General features: G+C 46.4%; 1 protein-coding gene across 1 annotated transcript in view; it reads left to right on the forward strand.

Moving 5' to 3' along the window:
• Window positions 1-370: 370 nt before the first annotated feature.
• TMEM132C (transmembrane protein 132C) overlaps window positions 371-13663 on the forward strand; it is a 379805-nt gene continuing 366512 nt past the window's right edge. Inside the window, exon 1 of the mRNA XM_061169897.1 lies at window positions 371-455. Within this exon, the coding sequence (XP_061025880.1) occupies window positions 371-455 (85 nt within the window). The remainder of the gene's footprint in view (window positions 456-13663) is intronic.

Consider the following 13663-nt stretch of genomic DNA (forward strand, 5'->3'; position numbering starts at 1 on the left):
CCCGCGCGCCTGCTCCGGGACCCGCGCACTTTCTCCCCGGCAGCCCCCAGCAGCCTGCGGCCCGGGGCGGGGCTGGGGGCGGGGCGGGCTGCGGGGGGCGGGGCCGAGTGGGCGGCCCTGGGGGCGGGGCGGGCCGCGGCTGCCGCGGCGGCTGGAGAAAAGTTGTCCCGGCCAGAGCGCGAGCCTCCGCGGGATCCGCCGGCGCCGCGGCGTGCACCCGGCAGGGGCGGGGCGTGAGCACCGGCTGCGCAGCCCGGCCGGCCGACTCGCTGCCGGGGGTGGCCCCGGGACATGGGACAGCCGGCGGGGACCACGAGCGGGCCCTGCGCCCCCGGCGGGCGGCGGGCGGCCTGAGCTGCCGGGACACAGGATGCGCTCCGAGGGCGCGGCCCCCGGGCGGGTGGCGCCGCTGTGCCGGGCGCTGAGCCTGGTGCTGGCCGCGCTGCTGGGCAGAGGTAAGAGGCCGGGGGCGGGGGGCGTCGGTCGTGCCGGCGCTCGGGAAGTTCCCCGCGGTCCCCAGGAGCCCGGGCGGGGGGAACCGAAGGGTGAGGGTGTCGCGGGGACCTGGGTGAGGGCGCTGGCTCCCAGGCGCGGAGCGGCCCCTTCCCTAGGTGGGCGAGCCCCGTTGGGCGCCGCGTCCGTGGGATTGGGGCGAAATTGGCTGACCCAGTATCTCCGGGTTCGGGGTGCTTCCCGGGGTGAAGAGGGGGCGTGGCTGAGGGACACTCTGTGTGTGTTCACCGTCCCCGAGTTCCGTGAAGACTTAGCGCAACCCGGCACGGACGTGGAGCCGGGGGGCCGGGAGCGGGCAGCCGGGTTCTTTGCGCCTTCTTCCCTCGCAGCCTGGCGTCCCCCTCCCCAGCGCAGTCGGACTGGGACTGGTGACCCACGAGGGCAGACCGAGCCCTTTGTGCCCCGTTTCCCCCACCATGGGGTCCCGCGGGCCGGCGTTGGCCCGCGAAGGAATGCGCAGCTCCCGGGGACCTCAGCTCGGGAGAAACCCGGGACCCCCGCCGAGATCCTGTGTGGTCTAGGAGCGCGTAAAGGTGATTGCGCGGGTGGGAGAGCTGGGGCTGCAAGTCGGAATCAGACCTGGGCTTCCCAGCAGCCGGGTTCTGGGGGGCCTTCCACCTCAGTCTCCTCATCTCTGCAGTGGGAATGATCTCCTTGTTTTGGGTTTAAGAGAATTCAGGGAGGGAACGCTTAGTGCCCAGAAGACTCAGGAAAGGTTGGTATTATTATGCAGGTTTTGATTACGTGCGTGTTGGGCCCGGGCCCGCGGCGGGAGGGGCGGGGAGAGGGGTCTCGGAGCCCGGGGGCCGCCGGCGCCGCGCGAGGAAGCCCCGCTCCTCTGGGGACGGCGGCTGCGTGCCCCAAGGCCGGGCCGGGAACCGGGTGCGGGTCAGCGCGCGGAGAGAGGGCTGGGGGCGCCGTTTTTCCGCTGCCTGCGCCGGGGCAAGAGTCTTGGGGCCATCGGGTGAAACCGAGATGCGCACAAGTGTCCCTGCCCTTCGCGCTGCGTCGCGGCTCCGGCCCCGGCCCTGGGCCCTGAGCGGGTAAACCGAGTGCAGCCGGATGAGAATCACGGCTCTATCCCGCCTAAAGCTCTTCAGGCTGAGCTGGAAATGCATTCGCAGAGACAAGTTGCCAGTTGATGTTACCAAGTAGCGTTTGCTTTTCAAAAGTCACTGCGCACCGGCTGGAATTCCAGAAAAATCTGCTTCCCTTAAGGGTGCAGGTCCCCAGACACACCAACCAGACAAAATTGCTGTTTTAAATACTGTCCCTTTCTCCCAAGAGCTCCAGGTAAACAGGAGAGAGAGAGAGAGAGAGAGTGTGTGTGTGTGTGTGTGTGTGTGTATGTGCGCGCGCGCGCGCACGGGCACGCGCGCGTGTGTGACGGGATGGGGGACATATTTCTGTTTTATTCCAGAGGACAAATCTGTTATAAAATCTGGTTACTTAATTCTGCCGTGAGCTCTGGGTTCTATCATTTCTAAGACTCGGTTTCCCCAAATGGAAAGTGGCCGTTCAAAAAAAAAAAAAAAATTCCTTCCCGAAATACTTGCTAGAGATGTTGTGATGATAAAGTGACTTAATGGGTAGAAAGCACTTCGTTGAGGAAGGTGGTGTCATTTTAATTTGAGCGAAGGGTGAAAGTCCCCGATCAAGCTTTCTCCCTCCGTGAGAGGATTCAATCAGGTTGGAACTCTGACTGCTGAACGTGATTTGTGAAGTTGTGGACTTTTCTTAATTAAAGCTCACGTTCCTCCCCCCACACCATCTAGAGGATTTTAGTTTTGATTTAGAGAAGTGGCCATTAGAAACGTTCATGTGGAAGAGGCCAGGGACAGCAATTTTGTTGGAAAGTGGAATTGGGAATTTTTAAAAAATTTTTATTTATTTTATTTATTTTTGGCTGCGTTGGGTCTTCCTTGCTGCGCGTGGCCTTTCTCTAGTTGCGGCGAGCGGAGCGGGGGCTACTCTTGGTTGCGGGCTTCTCATTGCGGTGGCTTCTCGTTGAGGAGCATAGGTTCTAGGTGCGCAGGCTCAGTAGTTGTGGCTCGCGGGCTCTAGAGCGCAGGCTCAGTAGTTGTGGTGCACGGGCTGAGTTGTTCCGCGGCATGTGGGATCTTCCCGGACCAGGGTTCGAACCCGTGTCCCCTGCACTGACAGGCGGATTCTTAACCACTGAGCTTCCAGGGAATCCCGGGAATTTTGTTTTAAAGATGCTATTTACACAGCAAGTGGTGAGGGTGTTAGAGGTTAGGGGGAGATGCCCCACTCCTCCCCCCAAAGCCACCTCTCCCCCTGGCTTAGGGCAACCTTGATTTGGTGGGGTTTTCTGTCCCCGCTTTTGCTTGACAGTTTTCACCGCATATGGGTCTGCAAAATATTTTTCATTTTGTTTCTCGTGGTCATAAGCAGCAGTACATTCATCCTCTCAGATACCTCTGTAAAGAAAATGTTTGCTCCATGAATTTCTTATAGAGAGGGAAGTTTTCTGACCCTAGTTTAAATTTTTACTGCCGTTTAAAAAAAAAAAAAAAATCCATCGCTGACTGTTCTTGCCCAAGGATTTAAGTGCCGATCTCTGGAACCCTCAAAACCACTGATCAGTTTTTAATACCAATTGCAAGCTGATGTTCAACTGTGGATTTAAGGCTTTGCAATTCCTCAGGGTTTGGAACAGAATCATTGTTCTTGGGCGGTTCCATAAATAGACCAGGGCACTGAAAGAAGGGAGTCTTCCTAAGATTTAAGACTTGGGCTGAGGTAGATGACGCAAAGTGTCGTTGAGTTACAGGTTGAGGAATTGGCCCCGTGTAAAGGGGAGGAAAGGGCAGTCGTAGGCTGAGATGCTGTCAGAGGTGAAGTGATGGTTGTCAGTCACGTAGGGGGCCCCTGGGAAGGTCACATAGGCCGGAAATCTCTTTTCGGAAGTCTGGAGCCAGGTGTATTTCACAATTCAGAAGGTAGGTAGATAGATAGACAGATAGAGGCCAAGGAGCATCCATGTATATTGTCTAACACGCCCAGGCTGGGTGTGGAGTTGCATCCGTAATTGGACACATAAGTCATTTTGCATGAAAGATGTGAGTATATACATAGAAGAGGATAAAGTCCCCAGATAGCCTCATTGTCCTTTAGAGCAGCCATGGTCACCAAAAGAATGAAAAACCAGCCAGCCAACCTTTGGATAGTCACAGCTTTGGGGATTTTGAATTGCTGATTTGGGATTTAGGGGCTGGGGCGGGTGTCATGAGTAGGAAGAGGTTGTCAGGGGTGGGAGAGGTCCTTCCTGGCTCCCACGTGCACCCTCTTCCCACTGGTAACCACTAGTGTGTCTCTCTCTGAGTCTGTTTTATTGTTGTTGTTGTTATATTCTCTAGTTTGTTTCATATTTTAGATTGCATGAGTAAGGCTCATGCCTTGGCTTTCCTTATACTTAAAGTACACACACACTCTTTGCATTAAGCACACAGCCCTTCCTACCCAAGTTGAAACTCCCTGCTGCGTTGAAGCTTCTTAGAAGTGATTGCAGCTTCTCGGAAGCCATTCTATGAAACCACCAGACTCCTAGGCCTGTCCTAGTTCTCTTGCTCTACACCCAGGGCTCTAGACCAGCGCTTGCAAACTTCATGACCTGCACACAAGCACTGTTCTGTCCACAGTGCTTTTTAAAATAAAAAACTGAACAGGCCACCCCCCAAATTGGGAGAATTCACATACAAAAATTGGGATTTCCAATTTCCCCTAAGAGGGTGGGCGCTCTGCCGACCTCGGGTGTGCATTCCCGTAAGGCTACATCGTGCCAAGGCTATGCGTGGGTGTCCTCCGCCCCGGCCCCTGGGTGGGGTGTTTATTAAGTGCTTCTCTTCCTCCCCTTACCTGCCGGCCCCTTCCCCTCAGCCATTTGAATTTGCACTTTCAGCTCTTCCTCCTTTATCTCAATATTCATCCTTAGCTTAATCACAGATGTGGCTAGAATTGGGCAGAGAAGGACCCAGAGCTCTCAATTATATTAGCAGTTAGCACTTTCATAGGCAGGGGTTAAAACAAAGCCTTTGGATGTATTAGATATTTCATAATATCCATAGTCATGAGAAGCAAGGTTAATAAAAACGAATCTTTGGCATTTTAATTGGAGTGAAAGGGAGTATTACTGAATTAATGGAATAAATGGAAAGTCTGATGGATAGGATATCTTTACAGCAGTCTGCGTTGTTTAAAAGTAAGGTTTGTTAATGTAATTTTCATACAGTAAAATTCACCCTTTTGAGGATAGAGTTTTAATTTTGATGAACGCACATGGCCATGTAAACACGAACATAACTGAGGTATAAAGAACACTTCCATCAGCCCCCAAATTCCTGGGTGTTTCTACCACCTCCTCCCCCTATGCCTGCAGCCCCTGGCAACCACTGATTTGTTCTCTGTCCTTATAGTTTTGCCTTTTTCAGAATTCTGTAAAAATGGGATCGTGCAGTATGCAGCTTTCGAATCTTCTGTCTTTCACTTAGCACAATGCATTTAATATTCACCTATATATCAACAGTCTGTTCCTTTTTGTTCTTTTTCTTAAGTTGAGCTATAGTTGATTTACAATATCTTATGTTTCAAGTATATGACATAGTGATTCAAAATTTTAATGGTTATTCTCCATTTATACTTATAAAATATTGTCTGTATTCCCTGGGCTGCCCAATATATCCTTGTAGCTTATCTATTTTATACCTGGTAGTTTGTACCTCTTAATCCTCTGTCCTTGTCTTGCCCCTCCCCCTTTCCTCTCCCCACTGGTAACCACTAGTTGGTCTCTATATCTGAGTCTGTTTTTTGTTGTTGTTGTTGTTAGATTCACTAGTTTGGTTTTATTTTTTATTTTATTAATACATTTATTTATTTATTTATTTATGGCTGCGTTGGGTCTTCATTGCTGTGCATGGGCTTTCTCTAGTTGCGGCGAGCGGAGGCTACTCTTCATTGAGGTGCATGGGCTTCTCATTGCGGTGGCTTCTCTTGTGGAGCACGGGCTCTAGAGCGCAGGCTCAGTAGTTGTGGCGCACGGGCTTAGTTGCTCCGTGGCATGTGGGATCTTCCCGGACCAGGGCTCGAACCCATGTCCCCTGCATTGGCAGGCGTATTCTCAACCACTGCCCCACCAGGGAAGTCCCTGTTTTATTTTATAGATTCCACGTGTAAGTGGTAACGTACAGTATTTGTCCTTCTCTGTCTGATTTATTTCACTAAGCATAATACCTTCCAGGTCCATCCATGTTATTGCAAATGGCAAAATTTCGTTCTTTTTTATGGCTGAGTAATATTCCATTGTATATATGTGCCACATCTTCTGTATCCATTCATCTGTTGATGGACACATAGGTTGCTTTGATATCTTGGCTATTGTAAAAGAGGCTGCTATGAACATTGGGGTGCATTGTCTTTTCGAATTAGTGTTTTCATTTTCTTCAGATGTACGCCCATGAGTGGAATTGCTGGATCATATGGTAGTTCTATTTTCAGTTTTTTTTTGAGGAACCTCCGTACTGTTTTCCACAGTGGCTGCACCGATTTACATTCCCACAGTGACCAAGGGTTCCCTTCATCGTCAAATCAAAACCACAATGAGATATCACCTCACACCTGTCAGATGGCTATAATCAAAAAGACCACAGATAGTCTATTGCTTTTTAATACTGCATAATATTACAGTGAATGGATACAGTACTGTTTGTTTATTCATTTCCTAGTTGAAAGCCATTTGGATTACTTCCATTTGGGGGTCATTATGAAAAATGTCACTATAAGTATTCGTAAACAGGTTTTCAAGTGAATGTTTGTTCATTTCTCCTGGGTAAATACCTAGGACTGGAATTGCTGGCTGGTATGGTAACTGTACACATTATCAGAAATTGCAAACTTTTTTCAAACATGGAAACATTTTGCAGTCCCACCAGCAAGGTATAAGAGTTCCTGTTGTTTTGTATCTTCAGGACCATTTAATGTTATCCCTTGTTTTAGTTTGATTTTATGTAGCAGTTCTAATAGGTGTGTAGCAGTATATCTTTCAAGTGTTAACTTTTATCCTATGACTTATAATGTTGAGCATTCTTTCTTGTGCTTACCTACCATCCTTATACCTTCTTTGGTGAATGTCTTTTTCAAATCTTTTGCCAGTTTTTTGTTGATTGTTGTTTTCATATTATTGATCTTTGAGGGCACTTTATATATTATGGATACAAGTCCATTTTCAGATACGTGTTTATAGAAATTCTCCCAGTATGTGTCTTGGGAAGAGCAAAGGATTTTTTAATGAAGTTTGGTTTGTTGATTTTTTTTCTCTTAGTAATTGTGCTTTTGGTGTCACATCTAAAAAAATCTTTGCCTAAGATTTACAACGATTCTCCAAATGTCTCTAGTGATGTTCAAGTGTTTTATATCCCTGCTTATTTTTTGATCTTTTTGTTCTGTCCGTTATCGACAGAAGTGTTGAAGTTGTGGGTTTGTCTAGTTTTCATTTCAGTCCTGTCAGCTTTTCCTTTACATGTTTGAAACACTGTCATAGGTACATCTACACTTAGGATTGTAATGACTTCTTGGTGAACTGACTCCTTTCTCGTTATGTAATATCCCTCTTCATTCTTGGAAGTATTCCTTATTCTGAAGTCTGTTTCATCTGATATTAATACAGCCACCTTGGCTTACTTTTGATTTATGTTTGCATTGTAGTATCTTTTCTGGTTTTTTAAAAAACCAATTTGTGTTTTTATATTTTATGTAGATTGTTTATAGAGAGCATGTAGTTAGGGGTTTGCCTATTTATCCAATCTGATAATCTGTGTCTTTTAATCATTATATTTAGACCATTTATATTTAATGAAATTTTTGATATGTTTATATTAAAATCTATCATCTTGCTTTTTGCTTTATGTGCCATCTGTTCTTTACTCCTTTTTCCTTCTTTTTCTTCCTGCTTTCCTACTGAGTATATATATATATATATATACATGTATATTTTTAATTATTTATTTTTATTTATGGCTGTGTTGGGTCTTCGTTTCTGTGCGAGGGCTTTCTCTAGTTGCAGCGAGCGGGGGCCACTCTTCATCGCGGTGCGCGGGCCTCTCACTATCGTGGCCTCTCTTGTTGCGGGGCACAGGCTCCAGACGCGCAGGCTCAGTAATTGTGGCTCACGGGCCTAGTTGCTCCGCGGCATGTGGGATCTTCCCAGACCAGGGCTCAAACCCGTGTCCCCTGCATTGGCAGGCAGATTCTCAACCACTGCGCCGCCAGGGAAGCCCTGAGTATATTTTTTATGATTCCATTTTATCTCCATATTGGCTCATTATTTATACCTCTTTAAAATTTAGCCATTGCCCTAAGGTTTACAAAATTTATCTTTAATTAATCAAAGCCTGCATTCAAATGAGGTCATACTGCTTTATATGTTGTGTAAGAACCTTAAAACAATATATCCCCAACACTTTTTCCTCTACATATAGTCCTTCTCAAGTGCATTCGTCTTACACCCTGGGTATGGCTAAGGGAATTTTCACTTAGAGATTATTTGTATATACTTTGAAGAAGGATACCAGTTATGTTTAATTGGCTTGCCTTTATTTCTGAGTGGTACTTCTGATATCTTTGAAACTGTTTTCTCTGCAGGACTTGATTCTCTCTCCTACCTGTATGCTGAGCTGAACAAAACTGTTTCTACACCTTAGGGATTTAGAAATTACTGCCTCTAAGGAGAGGACAAAGGTAAAATACAACCCAGCCAAAGTCTGAATTAGCAAAATTTCCAAGACAATGGTTATAGATATCTCCCAGAGTGAGTAAGTCCTTGTCTTCTGAAGTGTGTACATTTCTTTTTTTTTTTAAATTTTTTGCTTAAGTATGCTCTTAGTGGTATATTAAGAGTCTTAAGTTCACACTTGCAAATGTCTGGGATCCTAAGCAACTCAAAAGACTTGATGTAGAAGACCGTGTCATCTCTACATAATTTTTTTATTATTGAAGTAGAGTTAACATATAGTATTATGTTAGTTTCAGTTGTACAACATAGTGTTTGGACATTTATATACATTACGGATTGATCACCATGAAAAGTCTAGTAACCATCTATCACCATACAAAGTTATTGCAGTAGTATTGACTATATTCTCTATACTGTATAGTACATTCCCGTGACTTATTTATTTTATGGTTGGAAATTTGTACCTCTTAATGCTCTTCCAAAAAATATTTTTTCTTTCTTCCTCACACCCTTCACGTTGTCAGCGACACGGGGGGCTATCACTTACGGATTAAGTAAGGATGCCCCGTATCATGGAAGCAGAAGCTTAGTTTTGAGTATCTGTTCTGCCAGTTCTTGGATGAATTGGTCAGAAGCATCAGAAACGTATCAGGGCCACCTAAGGACTAAGGGATTGGGATCTTATGACCCCGAAGGTACACTAAGGGACCAGTTTCCTAAAAGTCTGAAGTTGCCAGTTCAAGAGTCCTGGTAGTTATCATGGATGTCTGGTTTCAGGGTACCTAACTGCTGGGATACAGGGGGCTTTAATTATTTTATTTGTTTTTATCTCTGTGCTCATATTTTAGATTCCAGGGAGAAAGACTCGCTTAACCTTGGCTGAACCTTAGAATCACCAGGGAGCTTTAAAGAATGCTAACGTCCAGACTCTACACCTAACCAATTGGGCCAGGATCTTTGTAGTAGTGGAGCGGAGGTGGGCATAGAGGTAGGGTTGATCATCTTTACTTTTTAAAAGCTCTTCAGGTGATTCTCAGGTGTAGCCAGGGATGAGAACAGGTTACTTAGCCCCATCCCTGTCCAGAAAAGATTAAGACGATCTGATGGACAGTTCCACCATTTTGTATTCAAGGGAGAAGGGTATTTCTCCCAGAGAAAGATTGAAGAACGGTTACAAAAGAAGGCAAGAGAGAGTGTGTGTGTAGCAGAAATTCTTGGAGGAAAGGACAGCTCTTGTGAGCCTACTTTGTAGGATTGTGAGACTCTTTTAAGGAAAAAAATGGGCGTAGCTGCTCAGCACGGTGTATTCATCTACTGAGGCTGGTGTAACAAATTACCATAAACTGGGTAGTTTAATGTAACAGAAACTTACTTTCTGCCAGTTCTGGGGCCAGAAGTCCAAATTCAAATGCAGGCAGGGCCATGCTCTCTCCAAAGACTCTAAGGGAGGTTCCTGTTTTGCCTCTTTCAGCGTCTGGTGGCTCCTGGCTTCCTTGGCTTGTGGCTGCATCCCTCCCGTCTCCCTCTATCTTTACATGGACTTCTGTGCATGTCTTCCCCCCTTCTGTCTTACAAGGACACTGTCATTGATTTAGGGCCCACCCTCATCTAGGATGACCTCATCCCAAGGTCTTTAACTTAATTACATCTGAAAAGACTCTGTTTCCAAATAAGACCACATCCATAGGTTCTAAGTGGACCTATCTTTTGGGGACCACCATTCAACCCATTACACACGGTAATATTTGGCACATGGTAGAAGGTCAATAAATTACAGCCATTATTATATGTGTAGTTATCAAAGCCATGGAGAAGAAAAATCACCCAAAAAATCTAATAGAAACTACACATAGATGCTTTTTTAAATAACGGAGAAAATAAAAAGAATTAGAAGAACAGTGAGTTTGACGGTATCAGGGAATAGGAAAAGCTCCTCGAGTGTGCGGTGTCTGTTTATTATCAGCCTAAACAGAGAGCCAGGGGTTTAGATTCTGAGACATCCCTTGATGTACTTCATGCTTAAATACAGCTTAGACCTAATTCCATTTCGCTTAGTTTCATAACACTCTTGATACTGTCTTAAACAACCCTTCTCCCTCTGGGGTCGCAGAGCCACCAGAAACATCCAAAGTAGCTCCCATGCCTCCCTTAGGTTAATTTTTTCATCCAACTCTTCAGGTCACTCTTTTCATCGTTCTTGCTCAATCGGTCCCTCTGGCCCCTTAATTATGATGCTTGATTTCTTTCCTCACCGACTCTGTGGACTCCAGTGCTGTAGAAATGTGGATATAACACTGCCCACTTTGGCACATGGGGGTAGATTAGCAGTCCTTTGAGGCAATTCTCTTATTCGCAAAATAAACAGAGGAACTTTAAGACACTCATCCCACCCCCAGCACACACACAGAACAGAAGGCTGGTTCTGTTCTTAACGTGGAGTTCCAGCTTAGTGATGATTTTAAGCCGAAATTACAAAAAAATTAAAAAATAAAAATCTCACACCTTAAACAGGAAGTGGCTCTGGAAACATGGTTTTGTCTCCGTTGGAAACAGTGAGGTTGTGTTTGAGGCCCTGACACAAGGTTTCCCCACCTCCCCAATGGAAATGGTCTTTGAATAGGCACCAGATCATTCAGTTCATTAGTCTCGACCCCTTTAGTTGCAAATGCCAAAAAACCCAGCTTATGCAAATGGTACCAAAGCAAAAAAAAAATTAAGTTAAATTAAAAAAATGGGAGGGGGGGTGTCAAAAAAATGTATTAGGTCAGGTAACTGAAAAAATACCAGGTAGGCTTCAGGCACGGCTGGATCCAGGGGTCAATCAATGTAACCAGACACTGTTTCTTTCCACCTCTGTCTGCTGTGTTCTTTGTGTTGGCTTCATTTCTGAGTGGTCATCATTGTCACCAGCAGCTCAAGGTTTACATTCTATCCACACAGCACACCCCAACGAAAATAAAGTGACTTCCCAAATGCTTGTAGAAGAAGTTGATGGTGTGAATCTCATGGTGATCACTGGAGTCCCTGGCCCAACCCTGAGCCAGTCACTGTTAAGGGGGGTGGGGATGGAGTTTCTGATTGGTCAGGTCTGGGACACACCAATCTGGGAGCCTCAGGTCATCTCCACCCAAACTACTAGGACAGAGAGTGCAGAAGGTGTGGCGTCCAAAGACAAATCGGGCTTGGTCAGATGAAAAGGAATGGATGCCAGGCAGGCAGGAGGACCCTTTCCAACCAACCAAAGAACAAAATGAAGGAAACCAAAGGCCAGTTGGATGGCTGCGTCTCACATGTGTAGTTAAAGCTCTTGGAGCAGTTCACGGTAAGGTCAGCTTGCTTCTTCTGTCTGCATCAACAGCTAAGTCAAAGACATCCACCTCCCAACGCACCTTTGCTTCTGGGGAGCCTTCTCTAGTTTCTGTCTGCTTTGGCTCTCCTCCTTTCATTCATTATTCCTCCATCAAACACCCCTCCATAGCAGCACTATTTGCAATAGCCAGGTCGTGGAAGCAACCTAAGTGTCCATCAACAGAGGAATGGATAAAGAAGCTGTGGTACACACCTACGATAGCATTCTACTCAGCCATAAAATAGAACACAAGAATGCCATTTGCAGCAACATGGATGGACCTAGAGATGATCACACTTAGTGAAGTAAGTCAGACAGAGAAAGACAAATACCATATGATATCATTTATATGTGGAATCTAAAATATGACACAAATGAACTTATGTACGAAACAGAAACAGACTCACAGACATAGAGAACAGACTTGTGGTTACCAAAGGGGAAGGCGGGGGAGGGATAAATTAGGAGTTTGGGATTAGCAGATACACACTACTATATATAAAAGAGAGAACCAACAAGGACCTACTGTATAGCACAGGGAACTCTACTTACTATCCTGTAATGACCTATAATGGAAAAGAATCTGAAAAAGAATCTATATATCTATCTCTCCATATATGACTGAATCACTTTGCTGTGTACCTGAAACTAACACAACATTATAAATCTACTATAGTTCAATAAAAATTAAAAAAAAAAAATCCCTCTACTACCAGCCATGGTCCAGTTGCTGCATCAGTAACATTTTCTGCCACTGGTCCGTCTTGCAGATGAGACCGTCTCTCCTCCGTGAGGGTTGAGTTCCTAAAGCCGGTCAGATTCTAATGCCTCAGCCCTAGGACGCAACCCTAAAAGGCTTCCCGCTCTGCCATCTTCATTTAGGAGAAAAAAAATTCCTTATCCAGTTCTGCCCCAGCTCTGTTTCATCTCTCCTGCCCCCTAAGTGGTGATGCGCGCTTTTCTCCAGTTTATGTAAATCTTTTGGCTCAGCACACAGCCTCGGGTCACCATTCTCTTCAGTTTCCATTTTTAATTGTAACCAGTGAATGGACTCACAGAGCAGACTTTTCTCATCTGCTTTCAAACTCAACGTTTTCCTCTGTCGTGCTTATGTCCCCGCTGTGGGTCAGTCATCTCCCCGGCTGTGGCCTGGCCCTTGGGACACCTCCCCGGACCATCAATGACAGGAGGTGTCTGCTTTGGCTGGGAGGTTGGCTGGGAGGAGTCCTGGGGTTCACTCTCTCATTCACAGACGCAGGAGGTCTGCAAACATCAGCATCTTAGCCCTTCTCAGTGGTCGAGGAGTCTTTGATCTGGGGGATTTTATTCTCTCTCTCTCATGTCTTGAGCTCCTCTCCTGCAAACACGGTGCTAAAGGGTGTGGTGCTATCAATTCCTTATCCAGTTACTTCGAATCCTGTAGAGACAGTCCTTACTTTAATAACCCAGGAGGAGGCCCACCATGCCCTCCATCCTCAGCACACACCAGCTGCACCTTGGTTGGGGAGGTGCCCCATTCAGACCCCTCCTGACCATCAGTCAGGTCATGTTGTCCTCTGCTCAGAACCCTCCAGAGGCTCCCATCATATTTAGAGCTGAAGCCACAGTGTATTCAGTGACCTACAGGTGCGACGTGAACTCTGACCCCCAGCATCCTTCTGACCTCATCTCAACCCCCGCGCCCTCACGCGCACACTCTGTTCCAGTCCCACTGGCCACCTTGCTGGTTCTCAGCACCCCCACTGGGCTCCCACCTCAGGGCCTTTGCACATGCCTGCTGTGGGGTAACATGTAGGTATCTACTGAAGCCATTTCCCTTTGTCTACACCAGCTGCTCTTCTTCATTATGGCATTCTCTAGTCCCCTTTTCTATTGTGTTTCTCTTATCACCACCTGATAACCCATAGATTTCCCTTATTTGGCTAGCCATCTTCCTCTCCCCTAGAATTTAAGCTCCATGAGAATAGAATTTCTTTTCTCTTTTGTTCACTATTGTACATATCTCTCTTGCTCATCAGCCCCAGTGCCTGGCACATATGAGGCCCTTAATACTT

The sequence above is a fragment of the Eubalaena glacialis genome, chromosome 15 (genome assembly GCF_028564815.1).
Source record: "Eubalaena glacialis isolate mEubGla1 chromosome 15, mEubGla1.1.hap2.+ XY, whole genome shotgun sequence".
Taxonomy (NCBI): domain Eukaryota; kingdom Metazoa; phylum Chordata; class Mammalia; order Artiodactyla; family Balaenidae; genus Eubalaena; species Eubalaena glacialis.